We start from the raw sequence: 15,819 nt of genomic DNA on the forward strand, positions 1-15,819 counted from the left end.
GTAACAAGCTTTCGATTCCACCGGTGATGGTCATAGCGACACAGCCAGAGAGCTGGCCAGAGAAGATTACGTGATCCCACCGGTGATGTTTATGGCAGCCAACGTGTTAAAGATTAGCCTTCCTGGCTTTGCAGTGGTAATCTACATTAGGCTATATTGGTGGGCATATAAGTGAAACATCGACAAAGGTACAACGCCTTGTAATATATTTATAATAAATATGAAATACATAGTTATTAAGTAAATTTTATGTAATGACACATACATTAATACAAATTTATAATAAAATCATTTCTCATTGGTTCTTCATTTTCTACATAATTAGGCGTAGGCCGCTGTCTTTTTAATTCCATTGTATGAAATCCAAAATCAACAATAATCTTTTCATCACACTTGCTCGAAAAAGATCTTATTTCATGCAGGTGTGCTGAAGGACAAAGGCCTACTTTGTTGCCGCGGGATTTATGGATTGTGAAAAAAAAAGCTATAACTCCCTAGGGAGTTATAGCTTTTTTCTTTAATTATGTCACTTATTCATACAAACCAAGTAGCCTAAATGAGTTTTACTTTTAAAATACTGACGTTTATAATTTAATTTAATTTGATTATTTTAACATCCGATAAAAATATTTTTACTTAATTTTCAATCGTGGCTGAATGCCGAATAGGTCTGTGCCTTCGATGCCTCACCTTCCAAGAAATCGGACGAATGTATGATATGTCACCGTATTTAAGAATTATTTCGCTTAAAATTTTGTTTTTTTTCTTCGCAAGTGTGATGAAAAACATTGTGTGTAACTCCGGGGGTAAGAATATTGCAAACTCGAAACATACAAAAGACAGCGAACTACGCCTAATTATGTAGAAAAGGAGGTAAATTGTTTTTTTTTGTCACTGCACCGACCTTGACCCATTTCAGATTTGCCCTATGGTAGACTGGTAAGATGCCCGTAATTTGACTGTATTTAAAATAAATTATTTCACACCATGCATGAAATAAAGCACCAGATAATTATTATAAAAACATAGGTAGCTTTCCGGTGCAGACAGACAGACGGACATGGCGATACTATAAGGGTTCCTAGTTGACTACGGAACCCTAAAAAGGTACAGATTGTAAAGTAAAATTTTATTTTTAAAAATCAGATAAAATTACATAAATTTTGTGGGTCACACTAGGCTAAGCCTGTCCCGTGACTCCACGTTTGCGTATTCTGTTAGAAGCGACTTTCACATATATTTCACCTAATGGACAACTTTACAGTAATACATTTAACACAAACTTAACATTAAGTACAATTAATTAACAAATTCGCTTATAAATGTGAAAATAAGATGTCAGACTTTCGTAGGTTCAAAATTAATTAGAGGTATAAATTTCTTATTGACAGAGTAAGAATGATTATGTTGCAAGTATCTCATACCTAGGTTAAAAGCACAAAAAATATGTTTTTAAGTATTTTTTTTTTTCAGTTTTAAAGTTTGAGTAAATTAGTAACTCAAAAATTGGCAATTTTTGGACATGATTATTTTAATTTTTTCTGAGACGTTTTTGCTATTTTTTTTACCAAAATAAGAATGTAACTTAATGACTTATATGTTCTAGAAACCTATAAAGCACTAAAAGTGTGTTTAAATGTTGATCTCTTTCTTAAATTTATTTTAAAATGTTGCATTTTTAGAAAATGATTATTTCTGGAGATGTTGATTAATATTTTTAGGCATCTCTTTTATTTGCCGGTGTAAAGTCGAACAGCGTAAAACCAGAATTATTAATCTTGGAATAATAATCATTCTAGGCCAAATCGAAAATCATACAATTTCCTTCCTACAAAAATCGCATTTGGCAGTTGACATAGAATAGAGTACGAGCTCCAAACGTCCTGCAGTGCCGTTCTATCAACTATTATTGGGCTCAAATCAAAAGTGTATTAAAAGAGAAGAATGAAACAGCCAAAAAACATTAACAATTCCAGCAGGTGACGGGGTGATGCAGGCAAATATGAAAAACGGGTCCGTAAAAAGCTGCCACTGAATGCGCTAGGAACAAGCTGCCTATCACTCCTACAGAACAAATAAAAAAAAGTGACAATTATCTAAATTAAAAGTCGCTTTTTATTGTAGTTATTCTAAAAAACTTAATTTGTTCTCAACTGCATCAGTTTTTTTTCATTTGAAGTTTACAGTTTTTTTTCGGTACACTCCTTATACGAGTATATCGTAATGTACTAATTTTGATCTACGATTATATTATGACTTATTCCAATTCCATTTGAGAACTATTGACATGCACAAAAGGTTTACATTTGCTCCATGGGAAGCTGTTGGAGGAAAGAAAATTATGAAACTCATGAACTTTCCTTTTTCATATTTTACTGACAGGTGAATAGGTTTTAAAAATGTAGTGCAATTTCCTTTACCAACGTATTTTCACGAAAACGTACGAACGTGTCATGCTTTTTCGGTCATTCAGTACAATAAGTATTGAGGTTGACTGAAGTAGCATGACGAATAGCAACGTTTCCGAGAAAATACGAAAAATAAATAAACAAGTATTAAAGGGATATTCTTACACAAATTGAATAATTCCCACATAGAAAACTTCCATGACTCAGCTACAAATATCTGTACTCATCACTAAAATAAATTCCGTTACCGCGAGATTCGAACCCAGGATCATCGGCTTCATAAGCAGGATCACTACCTACTAGGCCAGAGTGGTCGTCAAAATGGTAAAGGATTATGCACTACACCTGTAATCTACCCCGTGAACTTGAGGAATACCTCGGGCAACAAGATTAGTATTATATCTATCATTTTTTAGCGACGTCATGCACGCCTTTATAACTATTCGCATCTTCCCCTGCAACTGGCGAGAGACACGAAGACGTCAGACGCCCGAGGCGCGCGTCGCGCGTCCGGCGCCGGCGACCCAGCAGACTCATTCTGGCTGCCTGTATCAGCTCCTGAAATTTGAGATTTATTTTCATTAGAAACGTTGTTTAAAGTGATTTTATCTGTGCAACATGAACTTTAATTTACTTTCATAACTATACATTACAATTGACTAATATGTGTCACTATAGGTGAGCGTCAGGATGGCGGGTTGAGCTATGAAATCTTGTCATTGTACCTACCGCACTAAAATATGCAGTTATATTGCACATTCAGTGTACCTCTGTAAACCTTTAATAGAATAAATAAATATTATAGGGACATTCTTACACAAATTGACTAAGTCCCACGGTAAGCCAAGCAGGCTTGTGTTATGGGTACTCAGACAACGAAATCAGTACATCTATTCCTAAAACGACCTAGGCTTAAAAAAGGGTACGAAACCCCATACAATGGATTTCGGATATAATATAACGACGATGAAGGGACCACCGAAATTTCGTCGTTATAATCGTAAGTAGTAATAGCCAAAGGTAAAGAGATACAAACAATATATATATATATATATATATATATATATTTATATTTATATTTTCGTTCATGTCGTCACAGATATGGGTGAATATGGTATCGATGCATTCAGTGTAATGCCCTGAACACATTGACATATATCTAAGGACGGGCCTTAATGGTAAGAATGGGGTCAGTAAAGCGGTGTCACGCACACGAATTCGAGCCCATCGTACAGTCTACCGCCAGAACGCCAATTGTTGATGAGTTCGCATCACATGCGCGATTGGTCGCGACTAGTTGCGTTAGACTGCAGGATTGGCTCGTGAGTGACACCACTAAACTAGCACCATTCTTAGTGCCCGTAAGGCCCGTCCTTAGATATATGTCAATGCCTGAACACAAATATACGAGATGACAAGCGCGAAGTGGTGGGGGTAGTTGCTGTGACGTCATAAAGTCGGCAGTACAAACTTTTATTTTATTTTCCTTTAAGCATACCATGTGAGGTACCAAATAACAGGGCTTTGTGATTAGATAACAAATATATAACATACTGTAACTTTTTCAATACTTGCTCTAACAAATTAGTTGAAAACTTTCAACAATTTTGGCCATTTGGCGTAGACATTAGCTGAGCCACTTTCCCTTTCAATTAGTTTGTAAGCATTATTGTGTACTTTTATTATGTACCTATGTTTAAACTTTTTGAATAAACGTCTTTATTATTTTTATTATTAGGGTGCCTTTCGACGAGAGATGTGCTATGCTATGTTTTCAATCATACATTTGAAACGTAGCTGCAGCTGGAGCTGCGTTTCAAATGTATGATAACATAGCATAGCAAGTATGGCACATCTCTGGTCGAAAGGCACCCTTAATATCTTTATTTATTTTGGGTCTTAGGTTAGACATTTTATAATATGATTATACATAAAAGTAAAATACAAAAAACCATACAAAAAGAATACAAAAATACATATAAACACATTATAAAAAACTTAACCTAGGGTGCCGCCAGTAGCGGGGCAGGGCCCAAGCTGCCGGTGGTCATGGCCGCAGAGAGAGGAACCGCCGGACTATCCGCGCCGTGTCCAAGATCATCGCCTTCTGCATCTGACCCTTGATACAACCACCTAGCGAGAGTCTCTCAAGGTGTTGATCGAGACTCTTTGCTATGCGACTGTTAATATCCTCTTTATAATGATAAAAAATAATTAACCAGATTTATCAAAAAATATTAATATTAAACTGCAACACAAAAAACCCGACTGTTCACATATATTTTTGAAAGAACATTTTACTAGGTAACTTTCATTTGGTACCCATATTGCTATGGTAAGACCCCCCCCCCCCGTTTTTTCATTAGCGGGCGCCATTTTGAAAATGTATATAGCCTGTCACTAAGAAAATTCTGACGAATTCAACCAGAACTCATATATCAAAAACCGTCCAGCCGTTTGAGCTGTAGGGCGTGCCAAATAAATAAACATAATTATAGACATACCCGCGCTCGAAAGACGTTACCCTCTTTCTGATGCAGTCGGGTAAAAATACTATTTTGTTACTGAAAACATATTTTTACCCGACTGTGTCAGGAGGAGGGTAATGTTTTACGAGCGTGGGTATGTATATAATAACCCCTACCACTTTCGCCGCTGTCATCTCATATATTTGTGTTCAGGGAATTACACTGAATGTATCAATACCATATTCACTCATATCCGAGACAACATGAGTGAAAATCGATTTCCAGAAGACTTTTTGTTTGCTGGCAGGCGTCCATAGGCTATGGTGACTGCTTACCATCAGGTGGGCCGTATGCTTGTTTGCCACCGATGTGGTATATAAAAAAACCTGCATTTGTTTTGAGTCTATATCTCATTTCACGGAGAGGTACACAGGTTTCTATAAAATGTACACTGAAGTACAAAGAAGGTTTAACATGTTTATTTAATATTTTATTGAAATTGCTGACATCCACCTGCCATTTGACACTCACCAGTGTTGACCTCAGCATTGTTTTTTAAGATTAGAATTTTTCGAACCTACAAATTATTTTTATTGAGGTAATCTAAAAAACCTCAAACTGAGGAAATCTGAAAAAGGCGGACTATAATTATTTAAATTAATTAAGGTACATGTGTGGAAGACTGCCTGTCAGGTAACAATGTTGTTACATGACCATTGTAAATTTATCATATCATGCATTATAATTAGAGAATATATATTTTCTGAAAGTGTTATGTTTCTTTGTATTAAGGGGATCCACCAACATATGCATCCTTTTGTAGTTTTGCTCTTAAGATTGAGTTTTTGATGGTGTATGACCCATTGACCAATGACCCAGTCCCTGTTTTTCAGATAAACAGCTGTCTTAATGGACTCACCCTAATATATTTTGCAGAAACCTGCACCTTGTAGCATACACCTTGCTTTCTCAGCCAATCTCCATATAACCAAGATATTCTATTGAACAAATGGCCCATGTCACTGCTGGATTCAATCTGTGCTCTTCATAATCTACATACTGCTGTATTTCCCTCATGTAGTCTGCAAAAAAATTAAGTGAGTGTGGGGTAAAACCAAAGCCTGCTAACTTTGACAGCAACAAGTCATTATCAACCAGATCTAGTGTCTTTAAAGTCAAAGTAACCATTATCAGTTTGACTCCTGCTACCCACTATACATATTATCTGCACTACGTGACTAAGAAGATTGCTGGCCGAACTTCTTGTCGTTCGAAAGTCGAAACCCTCTGCCTTATCTCCTGATCCACCTATCAGTACTGGTTATCACTCAAGTAATTTTATAAATTTCTAGGAATACTTTTAGCTTGAAACAGAGGTGCAATAGCGGCTCCGCCAGCACAATTCTACAGTCCTTAAATACGCACGAGGGAATACCATCCGGACCAGAAGATTTTTTTGGCTTGAAGTTGTTGAAGGGCTCGTCGCACGTCTTGTATATCTAGCCTGTCATAACCTGAACCCCTACAGCGCTCTTCTCGGTGCCCGCTGCGACTATTGCGGGCTGCGGCGCTTACCTCCAACTTTCCACACCTTCACACTGTATACAGAGTGAAAAAACCTAGCAAATTCACTACTTGTTTACCGGACAAAGGTTCCATTAAATAATATTTTTTCCGTACCTCTACTGTTTCTTTTAGAGTTCATATAGTTCCAAAACGATTTAGGTTCTCTTGCCATATGATTTCATGCATACATTACAAGTATTAGAGCTCTTGAAAACCATACATTAAAAATAAAAAGATGATAACAAAGCGTAATGTAAACCAACACGTGTCAACACTGTCAATATCATTGAAAGATGTCACTAGAAAAAACCGATTATTTTTAAACTGTCAAGAGCTCATGTCAGAACGTCCCTACTAATTTTGACAGCTGTCTTAAAAAAAAAAATGTCTCTGGTTTTTGGCTTCCAATTATTGGGATGTACATTATTGGGTCGAGCATTCTCGACCCGTACCAATAATGCGCAGCCCGATAATTGAAAGCCAAGGGACTCAGATTAGTGGACGCGAATTATAGGGTCGTACATTATTGCCCTGTGAAAAGAGTGGCTTCGTATTATCGCCCCGGACCGAACTTGCACAGCCCGAGAATGCTCAACCCAGGAATGTACAGCCCAATAATTGGCGTCCATGATGGACGCCAATTATTGGGCTGTACATTCCTGGGTTGTGCATTATTTGGCTGTGCATTAGTGGCTCCCGTAGTGGAGTGCTTTGTTTATTACGCGAAAAATTGTTTTTATTGTTTTATTGTATCCTTGTTACTATTGATTGATGAAACGTTCATGTTTTAATTTCATATTAGACTGTTTGTTTTAATTTGTGAAACAGTGGCTAAACTCTAATTTCATCATGGATGTCGCCGACACCTATGCTACACAAAGCCAAGTGAAAGACGAAGTCGGAGTTCGTTGCCAAAAGCTCTTCCAGGACTTTTTAGAAGAGTAAGTGATAGTTAATTGTAATAATCTAAATAATATATATTTCTATTAGCGCTATTTTCTGTCTACTTATGTTTCAATAACCATATTTTTTAAGGTTAGGTCTTCACCTTGTGTACTTTTCGTTATAGGTTCAAAGAAGACAATGAAATAAAATACGAAAAAACACGCTAAAGAACTCCTTAAGCCTGAATTGAGCACACTAGAAGTCAGCTTTGATGATGTTGAGAAATATAACCAAAATCTTGCAACTACTTTAATTGAGGAGTATTATCGAATATACCCTTTTATAAACCAGGCTATTCTAAACTATGTATTAAGCCTTGCCGATAGTGGTATGAAAAAAGACTTACAAGGCAAGGAGTGCTATATTTCCTTTGTGGATGTGCCAACGAGACACAAAGTGCGAGAGCTGACTACAGCAAAAATTGGAACATTGATCAGAATCTCAGGACAGATCGTGAGAACGCATCCAGTGCATCCGGAGCTGGTATCTGGAACTTTTGTGTGTTTGGATTGCCAGACTGTGATTAAAAATGTGGAGCAACAGTTTAAGGTAATGAAACATATATAATTGTATCAGATAAATTGAAAACAGGCTTCTTCTTCTTCTTCAGTTGGTCCCTCAGTGCTGAGGATCTTGACATCATGTCCTTCTGTTGAAGACCAGGAGCCTCCATGGTCCTCGCCATGGCCTGGTTTATTGAAAACAAGTTTACAAAAGTTGTAATAAGGCACCATTCATTTATTACGTAAGATGGTTACAAATCTTAAACTGTGGCACTTGTGTTTAAAATTGATTAGCTCGACGAGCTTAGGGGCTACGGCCGAGACACCAGACGAGCCGCAAGCTGAACCACGAGGCGACAGTGTACATTAGCTTGAGGAGCTCATGAAAATTCGTAGTGAAAATAAACATTAAGCAAACAAACAAAACTTGTATTTATTCATGACTGTAGATTCTTACGTAAAATAGGGGGTGGGGGTCGGCCTATTCTTATTTTTTATTACATGGTGGTGGGAGGGGGTAAAAAACGGACAAAAACCGTCTTACGTAATAAATGAATGGCACCCAAGGGAATTTTTTAAAAATTATATATACACCCTACCATTAGTGTGTGTAACAATGAAGATTCCCTGCAGGGAGTATGCATCAGTAGCTCAATTGATGTTTTATATGTTTAGTTTATTTATCTCAAAATTGTTTTTACTCAAATTATAGGATTTAAAAATTTACTAAATTTTAATAAATATCTTATTTGAGAGCTCAATTGATGTTTTATATGTTTAGTTTATTTATCTCAAAATTGTTTTTACTCAAATAATAGGATTTAAAAATTAACTAAATTTTAATAAATATCTTATTTGATCACAGTACACCATCCCCACCATCTGCCGCAACCCCGTCTGTGCCAACCGGCGCAGGTTTATGCTGGATGCAGACAAGTCGGTGTTTGTGGACTTTCAAAAGATCCGCATCCAGGAGACGCAAGCTGAGCTGCCGAGAGGCTGCATCCCAAGGTCTTTGGAGGTTATATTGAGAGCAGAGGCTGTCGAATCAGTTCAGGCAAGGTTTTTTTAACTTTTATACTTTTTAATTTGAATTTTACATTTATTTTATATTCATTTACTTCCAAATAATAAAATACTTAGCAGCTGAATACAGAAAAAGTAAAGAAAAAAGCGCGAGGCAATTTCCTCACGCACAACACGGTAGTGTACGCTCGGGCCAGGAAAACCCGCGCCTTGTCCAAGGCATGTCTACACTGGTCGTTTTGTGCGCGAGGAAGTTGCGCGTATGCTCGCTCAGTGTGGACCCGCCTATTCACATTCTCATTGTAAGCACTAAGCAGCAACAATACAATCAGGGCCCGATTTAGGGGAAGGCAATAGCCCCGGGGCCTCCACAAAAGAGGGACCCCCACAATAGACTTGGAAAATTTACCATTTTATTTAGAAAATAATTTGGGGCCAGGGGGCCTCCACTCCTTTATTGCTTGAGGCCTCCAGACTTCTAAATCGCATTGAATACAATACAAATAATATTTATTGCACACCTCAAATAAAAGAAACTAATACAGTAGAAAACAGAGGTAAACAACAGGTGCATAACCTGGACCATCCTTGGTGGAGACCAAGGATCTCCATAGCAACTAGTCATTTGCTGCCTCATTGTTGACCAACAACCAGCAGTAGGTATATGTATGATAAATTAATAATATATAATGAAAAGTTCATCACACAAGCACACACACACACACACACATTACTGATATTGTATACGTATATACTTAATTAAGCAAAATGATTATCCAATTTTTAGATTTGTGTACCAACTAACCTTTGCTGCATTTCTAAAAATACGAGGTGGTTCCCTGATCCCTATAAGACAGGTTTACCTAGTTTAGGGCTCAGGACACTATTCCTAGGCTTTCCAACAACAATAGAATGCTTCTAAAAATGTAATACTTTTCTACTGTGTAATAAGCTGCAATTTTGATACCTAAATAAATCATTTTTCATTTTCATTTTCATCTGCTGCCTTTCTGCGCTCCTTGTTCTACTCTGATTTGCTACACTACATTTTTCGACGAATATATGTTTCACATTACTCAGGCTGGAGACCGCTATGACTTCACTGGCACCCTGATAGTGGTGCCAGACGTTGGCTCCCTGTCCATGCCCGGGGCAAAGGCTGAGCTTACGACACGAACGAGGCAGAACAATGACGGCCAGATGGAGGGCATCAAGGGGCTGAAGGCTTTGGGAGTTAGAGAGTTTGTTTGAGTTTGAGTAAATTAGTAACTCAAAAATTGGCAATTTTTGGACATGATTATTTTAATTTTTTCTGAGACGTTTTTGCTATTTTTTTTACCAAAATAAGAATGTAACTTAATGACTTATATGTTCTAGAAACCTATAAAGCACTAAAAGTGTGTTTAAATGTTGATCTCTTTCTTAAATTTATTTTAAAATGTTGCATTTTTAGAAAATGATTATTTCTGGAGATGTTGATTAATATTTTTAGGCATCTCTTTTATTTGCCGGTGTAAAGTCGAACAGCGTAAAACCAGAATTATTAATCTTGGAATAATAATCATTCTAGGCCAAATCGAAAATCATACAATTTCCTTCCTACAAAAATCGCATTTGGCAGTTGACATAGAATAGAGTACGAGCTCCAAACGTCCTGCAGTGCCGTTCTATCAACTATTATTGGGCTCAAATCAAAAGTGTATTAAAAGAGAAGAATGAAACAGCCAAAAAACATTAACAATTCCAGCAGGTGACGGGGGTGATGCAGGCAAATATGAAAAACGGGTCCGTAAAAAGCTGCCACTGAATGCGCTAGGAACAAGCTGCCTATCACTCCTACAGAACAAATAAAAAAAAGTGACAATTATCTAAATTAAAAGTCGCTTTTTATTGTAGTTATTCTAAAAAACTTAATTTGTTCTCAACTGCATCAGTTTTTTTTCATTTGAAGTTTACAGTTTTTTTTCGGTACACTCCTTATACGAGTATATCGTAATGTACTAATTTTGATCTACGATTATATTATGACTTATTCCAATTCCATTTGAGAACTATTGACATGCACAAAAGGTTTACATTTGCTCCATGGGAAGCTGTTGGAGGAAAGAAAATTATGAAACTCATGAACTTTCCTTTTTCATATTTTACTGACAGGTTTTAAAAATGTAGTGCAATTTCCTTTACCAACGTATTTTCACGAAAACGTACGAACGTGTCATGCTTTTTCGGTCATTCAGTACAATAAGTATTGAGGTTGACTGAAGTAGCATGACGAATAGCAACGTTTCCGAGAAAATACGAAAAATAAATAAACAAGTATTAAAGGGATATTCTTACACAAATTGAATAATTCCCACATAGAAAACTTCCATGACTCAGCTACAAATATCTGTACTCATCACTAAAATAAATTCCGTTACCGCGAGATTCGAACCCAGGATCATCGGCTTCATAAGCAGGATCACTACCTACTAGGCCAGAGTGGTCGTCAAAATGGTAAAGGATTATGCACTACACCTGTAATCTACCCCGTGAACTTGAGGAATACCTCGGGCAACAAGATTAGTATTATATCTATCATTTTTTAGCGACGTCATGCACGCCTTTATAACTATTCGCATCTTCCCCTGCAACTGGCGAGAGACACGAAGACGTCAGACGCCCGAGGCGCGCGTCGCGCGTCCGGCGCCGGCGACCCAGCAGACTCATTCTGGCTGCCTGTATCAGCTCCTGAAATTTGAGATTTATTTTCATTAGAAACGTTGTTTAAAGTGATTTTATCTGTGCAACATGAACTTTAATTTACTTTCATAACTATACATTACAATTGACTAATATGTGTCACTATAGGTGAGCGTCAGGATGGCGGGTTGAGCTATGAAATCTTGTCATTGTACCTACCGCACTAAAATATGCAGTTATATTGCACATTCAGTGTACCTCTGTAAACCTTTAATAGAATAAATAAATATTATAGGGACATTCTTACACAAATTGACTAAGTCCCACGGTAAGCCAAGCAGGCTTGTGTTATGGGTACTCAGACAACGAAATCAGTACATCTATTCCTAAAACGACCTAGGCTTAAAAAAGGGTACGAAACCCCATACAATGGATTTCGGATATAATATAACGACGATGAAGGGACCACCGAAATTTCGTCGTTATAATCGTAAGTAGTAATAGCCAAAGGTAAAGAGATACAAACAATATATATATATATATATATATATATATATTTATATTTATATTTTCGTTCATGTCGTCACAGATATGGGTGAATATGGTATCGATGCATTCAGTGTAATGCCCTGAACACATTGACATATATCTAAGGACGGGCCTTAATGGTAAGAATGGGGTCAGTAAAGCGGTGTCACGCACACGAATTCGAGCCCATCGTACAGTCTACCGCCAGAACGCCAATTGTTGATGAGTTCGCATCACATGCGCGATTGGTCGCGACTAGTTGCGTTAGACTGCAGGATTGGCTCGTGAGTGACACCACTAAACTAGCACCATTCTTAGTGCCCGTAAGGCCCGTCCTTAGATATATGTCAATGCCTGAACACAAATATACGAGATGACAAGCGCGAAGTGGTGGGGGTAGTTGCTGTGACGTCATAAAGTCGGCAGTACAAACTTTTATTTTATTTTCCTTTAAGCATACCATGTGAGGTACCAAATAACAGGGCTTTGTGATTAGATAACAAATATATAACATACTGTAACTTTTTCAATACTTGCTCTAACAAATTAGTTGAAAACTTTCAACAATTTTGGCCATTTGGCGTAGACATTAGCTGAGCCACTTTCCCTTTCAATTAGTTTGTAAGCATTATTGTGTACTTTTATTATGTACCTATGTTTAAACTTTTTGAATAAACGTCTTTATTATTTTTATTATTAGGGTGCCTTTCGACGAGAGATGTGCTATGCTATGTTTTCAATCATACATTTGAAACGTAGCTGCAGCTGGAGCTGCGTTTCAAATGTATGATAACATAGCATAGCAAGTATGGCACATCTCTGGTCGAAAGGCACCCTTAATATCTTTATTTATTTTGGGTCTTAGGTTAGACATTTTATAATATGATTATACATAAAAGTAAAATACAAAAAACCATACAAAAAGAATACAAAAATACATATAAACACATTATAAAAAACTTAACCTAGGGTGCCGCCAGTAGCGGGGCAGGGCCCAAGCTGCCGGTGGTCATGGCCGCAGAGAGAGGAACCGCCGGACTATCCGCGCCGTGTCCAAGATCATCGCCTTCTGCATCTGACCCTTGATACAACCACCTAGCGAGAGTCTCTCAAGGTGTTGATCGAGACTCTTTGCTATGCGACTGTTAATATCCTCTTTATAATGATAAAAAATAATTAACCAGATTTATCAAAAAATATTAATATTAAACTGCAACACAAAAAACCCGACTTTTCACATATATTTTTGAAAGAACATTTTACTAGGTAACTTTCATTTGGTACCCATATTGCTATGGTAAGACCCCCCCCCCCCCGTTTTTCATTAGCGGGCGCCATTTTGAAAATGTATATAGCCTGTCACTAAGAAAATTCTGACGAATTCAACCAGAACTCATATGTCAAAAACCGTCCAGCCGTTTGAGCTGTAGGGCGTGCCAAATAAATAAACATAATTATAGACATACCCGCGCTCGAAAGACGTTACCCTCTTTCTGATGCAGTCGGGTAAAAATACTATTTTGTTACTGAAAACATATTTTTACCCGACTGTGTCAGGAGGAGGGTAATGTTTTACGAGCGTGGGTATGTATATAATAACCCCTACCACTTTCGCCGCTGTCATCTCATATATTTGTGTTCAGGGAATTACACTGAATGTATCAATACCATATTCACTCATATCCGAGACAACATGAGTGAAAATCGATTTCCAGAAGACTTTTTGTTTGCTGGCAGGCGTCCATAGGCTATGGTGACTGCTTACCATCAGGTGGGCCGTATGCTTGTTTGCCACCGATGTGGTATATAAAAAAAACCTGCATTTGTTTTGAGTCTATATCTCATTTCACGGAGAGGTACACAGGTTTCTATAAAATGTACACTGAAGTACAAAGAAGGTTTAACATGTTTATTTAATATTTTATTGAAATTGCTGACATCCACCTGCCATTTGACACTCACCAGTGTTGACCTCAGCATTGTTTTTTAAGATTAGAATTTTTCGAACCTACAAATTATTTTTATTGAGGTAATCTAAAAAACCTCAAACTGAGGAAATCTGAAAAAGGCGGACTATAATTATTTAAATTAATTAAGGTACATGTGTGGAAGACTGCCTGTCAGGTAACAATGTTGTTACATGACCATTGTAAATTTATCATATCATGCATTATAATTAGAGAATATATATTTTCTGAAAGTGTTATGTTTCTTTGTATTAAGGGGATCCACCAACATATGCATCCTTTTGTAGTTTTGCTCTTAAGATTGAGTTTTTGATGGTGTATGACCCATTGACCAATGACCCAGTCCCTGTTTTTCAGATAAACAGCTGTCTTAATGGACTCACCCTAATATATTTTGCAGAAACCTGCACCTTGTAGCATACACCTTGCTTTCTCAGCCAATCTCCATATAACCAAGATATTCTATTGAACAAATGGCCCATGTCACTGCTGGATTCAATCTGTGCTCTTCATAATCTACATACTGCTGTATTTCCCTCATGTAGTCTGCAAAAAAATTAAGTGAGTGTGGGGTAAAACCAAAGCCTGCTAACTTTGACAGCAACAAGTCATTATCAACCAGATCTAGTGTCTTTAAAGTCAAAGTAACCATTATCAGTTTGACTCCTGCTACCCACTATACATATTATCTGCACTACGTGACTAAGAAGATTGCTGGCCGAACTTCTTGTCGTTCGAAAGTCGAAACCCTCTGCCTTATCTCCTGATCCACCTATCAGTACTGGTTATCACTCAAGTAATTTTATAAATTTCTAGGAATACTTTTAGCTTGAAACAGAGGTGCAATAGCGGCTCCGCCAGCACAATTCTACAGTCCTTAAATACGCACGAGGGAATACCATCCGGACCAGAAGATTTTTTTGGCTTGAAGTTGTTGAAGGGCTCGTCGCACGTCTTGTATATCTAGCCTGTCATAACCTGAACCCCTACAGCGCTCTTCTCGGTGCCCGCTGCGACTATTGCGGGCTGCGGCGCTTACCTCCAACTTTCCACACCTTCACACTGTATACAGAGTGAAAAAACCTAGCAAATTCACTACTTGTTTACCGGACAAAGGTTCCATTAAATAATATTTTTTCCGTACCTCTACTGTTTCTTTTAGAGTTCATATAGTTCCAAAACGATTTAGGTTCTCTTGCCATATGATTTCATGCATACATTACAAGTATTAGAGCTCTTGAAAACCATACATTAAAAATAAAAAGATGATAACAAAGCGTAATGTAAACCAACACGTGTCAACACTGTCAATATCATTGAAAGATGTCACTAGAAAAAACCGATTATTTTTAAACTGTCAAGAGCTCATGTCAGAACGTCCCTACTAATTTTGACAGCTGTCTTAAAAAAAAAAATGTCTCTGGTTTTTGGCTTCCAATTATTGGGATGTACATTATTGGGTCGAGCATTCTCGACCCGTACCAATAATGCGCAGCCCGATAATTGAAAGCCAAGGGACTCAGATTAGTGGACGCGAATTATAGGGTCGTACATTATTGCCCTGTGAAAAGAGTGGCTTCGTATTATCGCCCCGGACCGAACTTGCACAGCCCGAGAATGCTCAACCCAGGAATGTACAGCCCAATAATTGGCGTCCATGATGGACGCCAATTATTGGGCTGTACATTCCTGGGTTGTGCATTATTTGGCTGTGCATTAGTGGCTC

General features: G+C 37.5%; 1 protein-coding gene and 2 long non-coding RNA genes across 3 annotated transcripts in view; 1 reads left to right on the plus strand and 2 right to left on the minus strand.

Moving 5' to 3' along the window:
* LOC133529894 (DNA replication licensing factor Mcm6-like) overlaps positions 1–10,167 on the plus strand; it is a 58,845-nt gene extending 48,678 nt beyond the window's left edge. The window contains exons 2-5 of the mRNA XM_061867696.1: positions 7,271–7,383; positions 7,512–7,936; positions 8,756–8,947; positions 9,997–10,167. Of these exons, the coding sequence (XP_061723680.1) occupies positions 7,718–7,936; positions 8,756–8,947; positions 9,997–10,167 (582 nt within the window). The 5' untranslated portion in view covers positions 7,271–7,383; positions 7,512–7,717. The remainder of the gene's footprint in view (positions 1–7,270; positions 7,384–7,511; positions 7,937–8,755; positions 8,948–9,996) is intronic.
* Positions 185–7,036, minus strand: LOC133529809 (uncharacterized). The gene is made up of 3 exons (XR_009801221.1): positions 6,557–7,036; positions 5,796–5,958; positions 185–2,966 (listed from the first exon to the last, which is right to left on the minus strand). It is a non-coding gene; the product is annotated as an uncharacterized LOC133529809 (long non-coding RNA).
* Positions 10,168–10,236: 69 nt separating the features above from the next.
* LOC133529829 (uncharacterized) lies at positions 10,237–15,717 on the minus strand. Its single transcript, XR_009801224.1, has 3 exons — positions 15,238–15,717; positions 14,477–14,639; positions 10,237–11,646 (listed from the first exon to the last, which is right to left on the minus strand). It is a non-coding gene; the product is annotated as an uncharacterized LOC133529829 (long non-coding RNA).
* Between the last annotated feature and the right edge of the window lie 102 nt (positions 15,718–15,819).

The sequence above is a fragment of the Cydia pomonella genome, chromosome 21 (genome assembly GCF_033807575.1).
Source record: "Cydia pomonella isolate Wapato2018A chromosome 21, ilCydPomo1, whole genome shotgun sequence".
NCBI classification, from domain to species: Eukaryota; Metazoa; Arthropoda; class Insecta; order Lepidoptera; family Tortricidae; genus Cydia; species Cydia pomonella.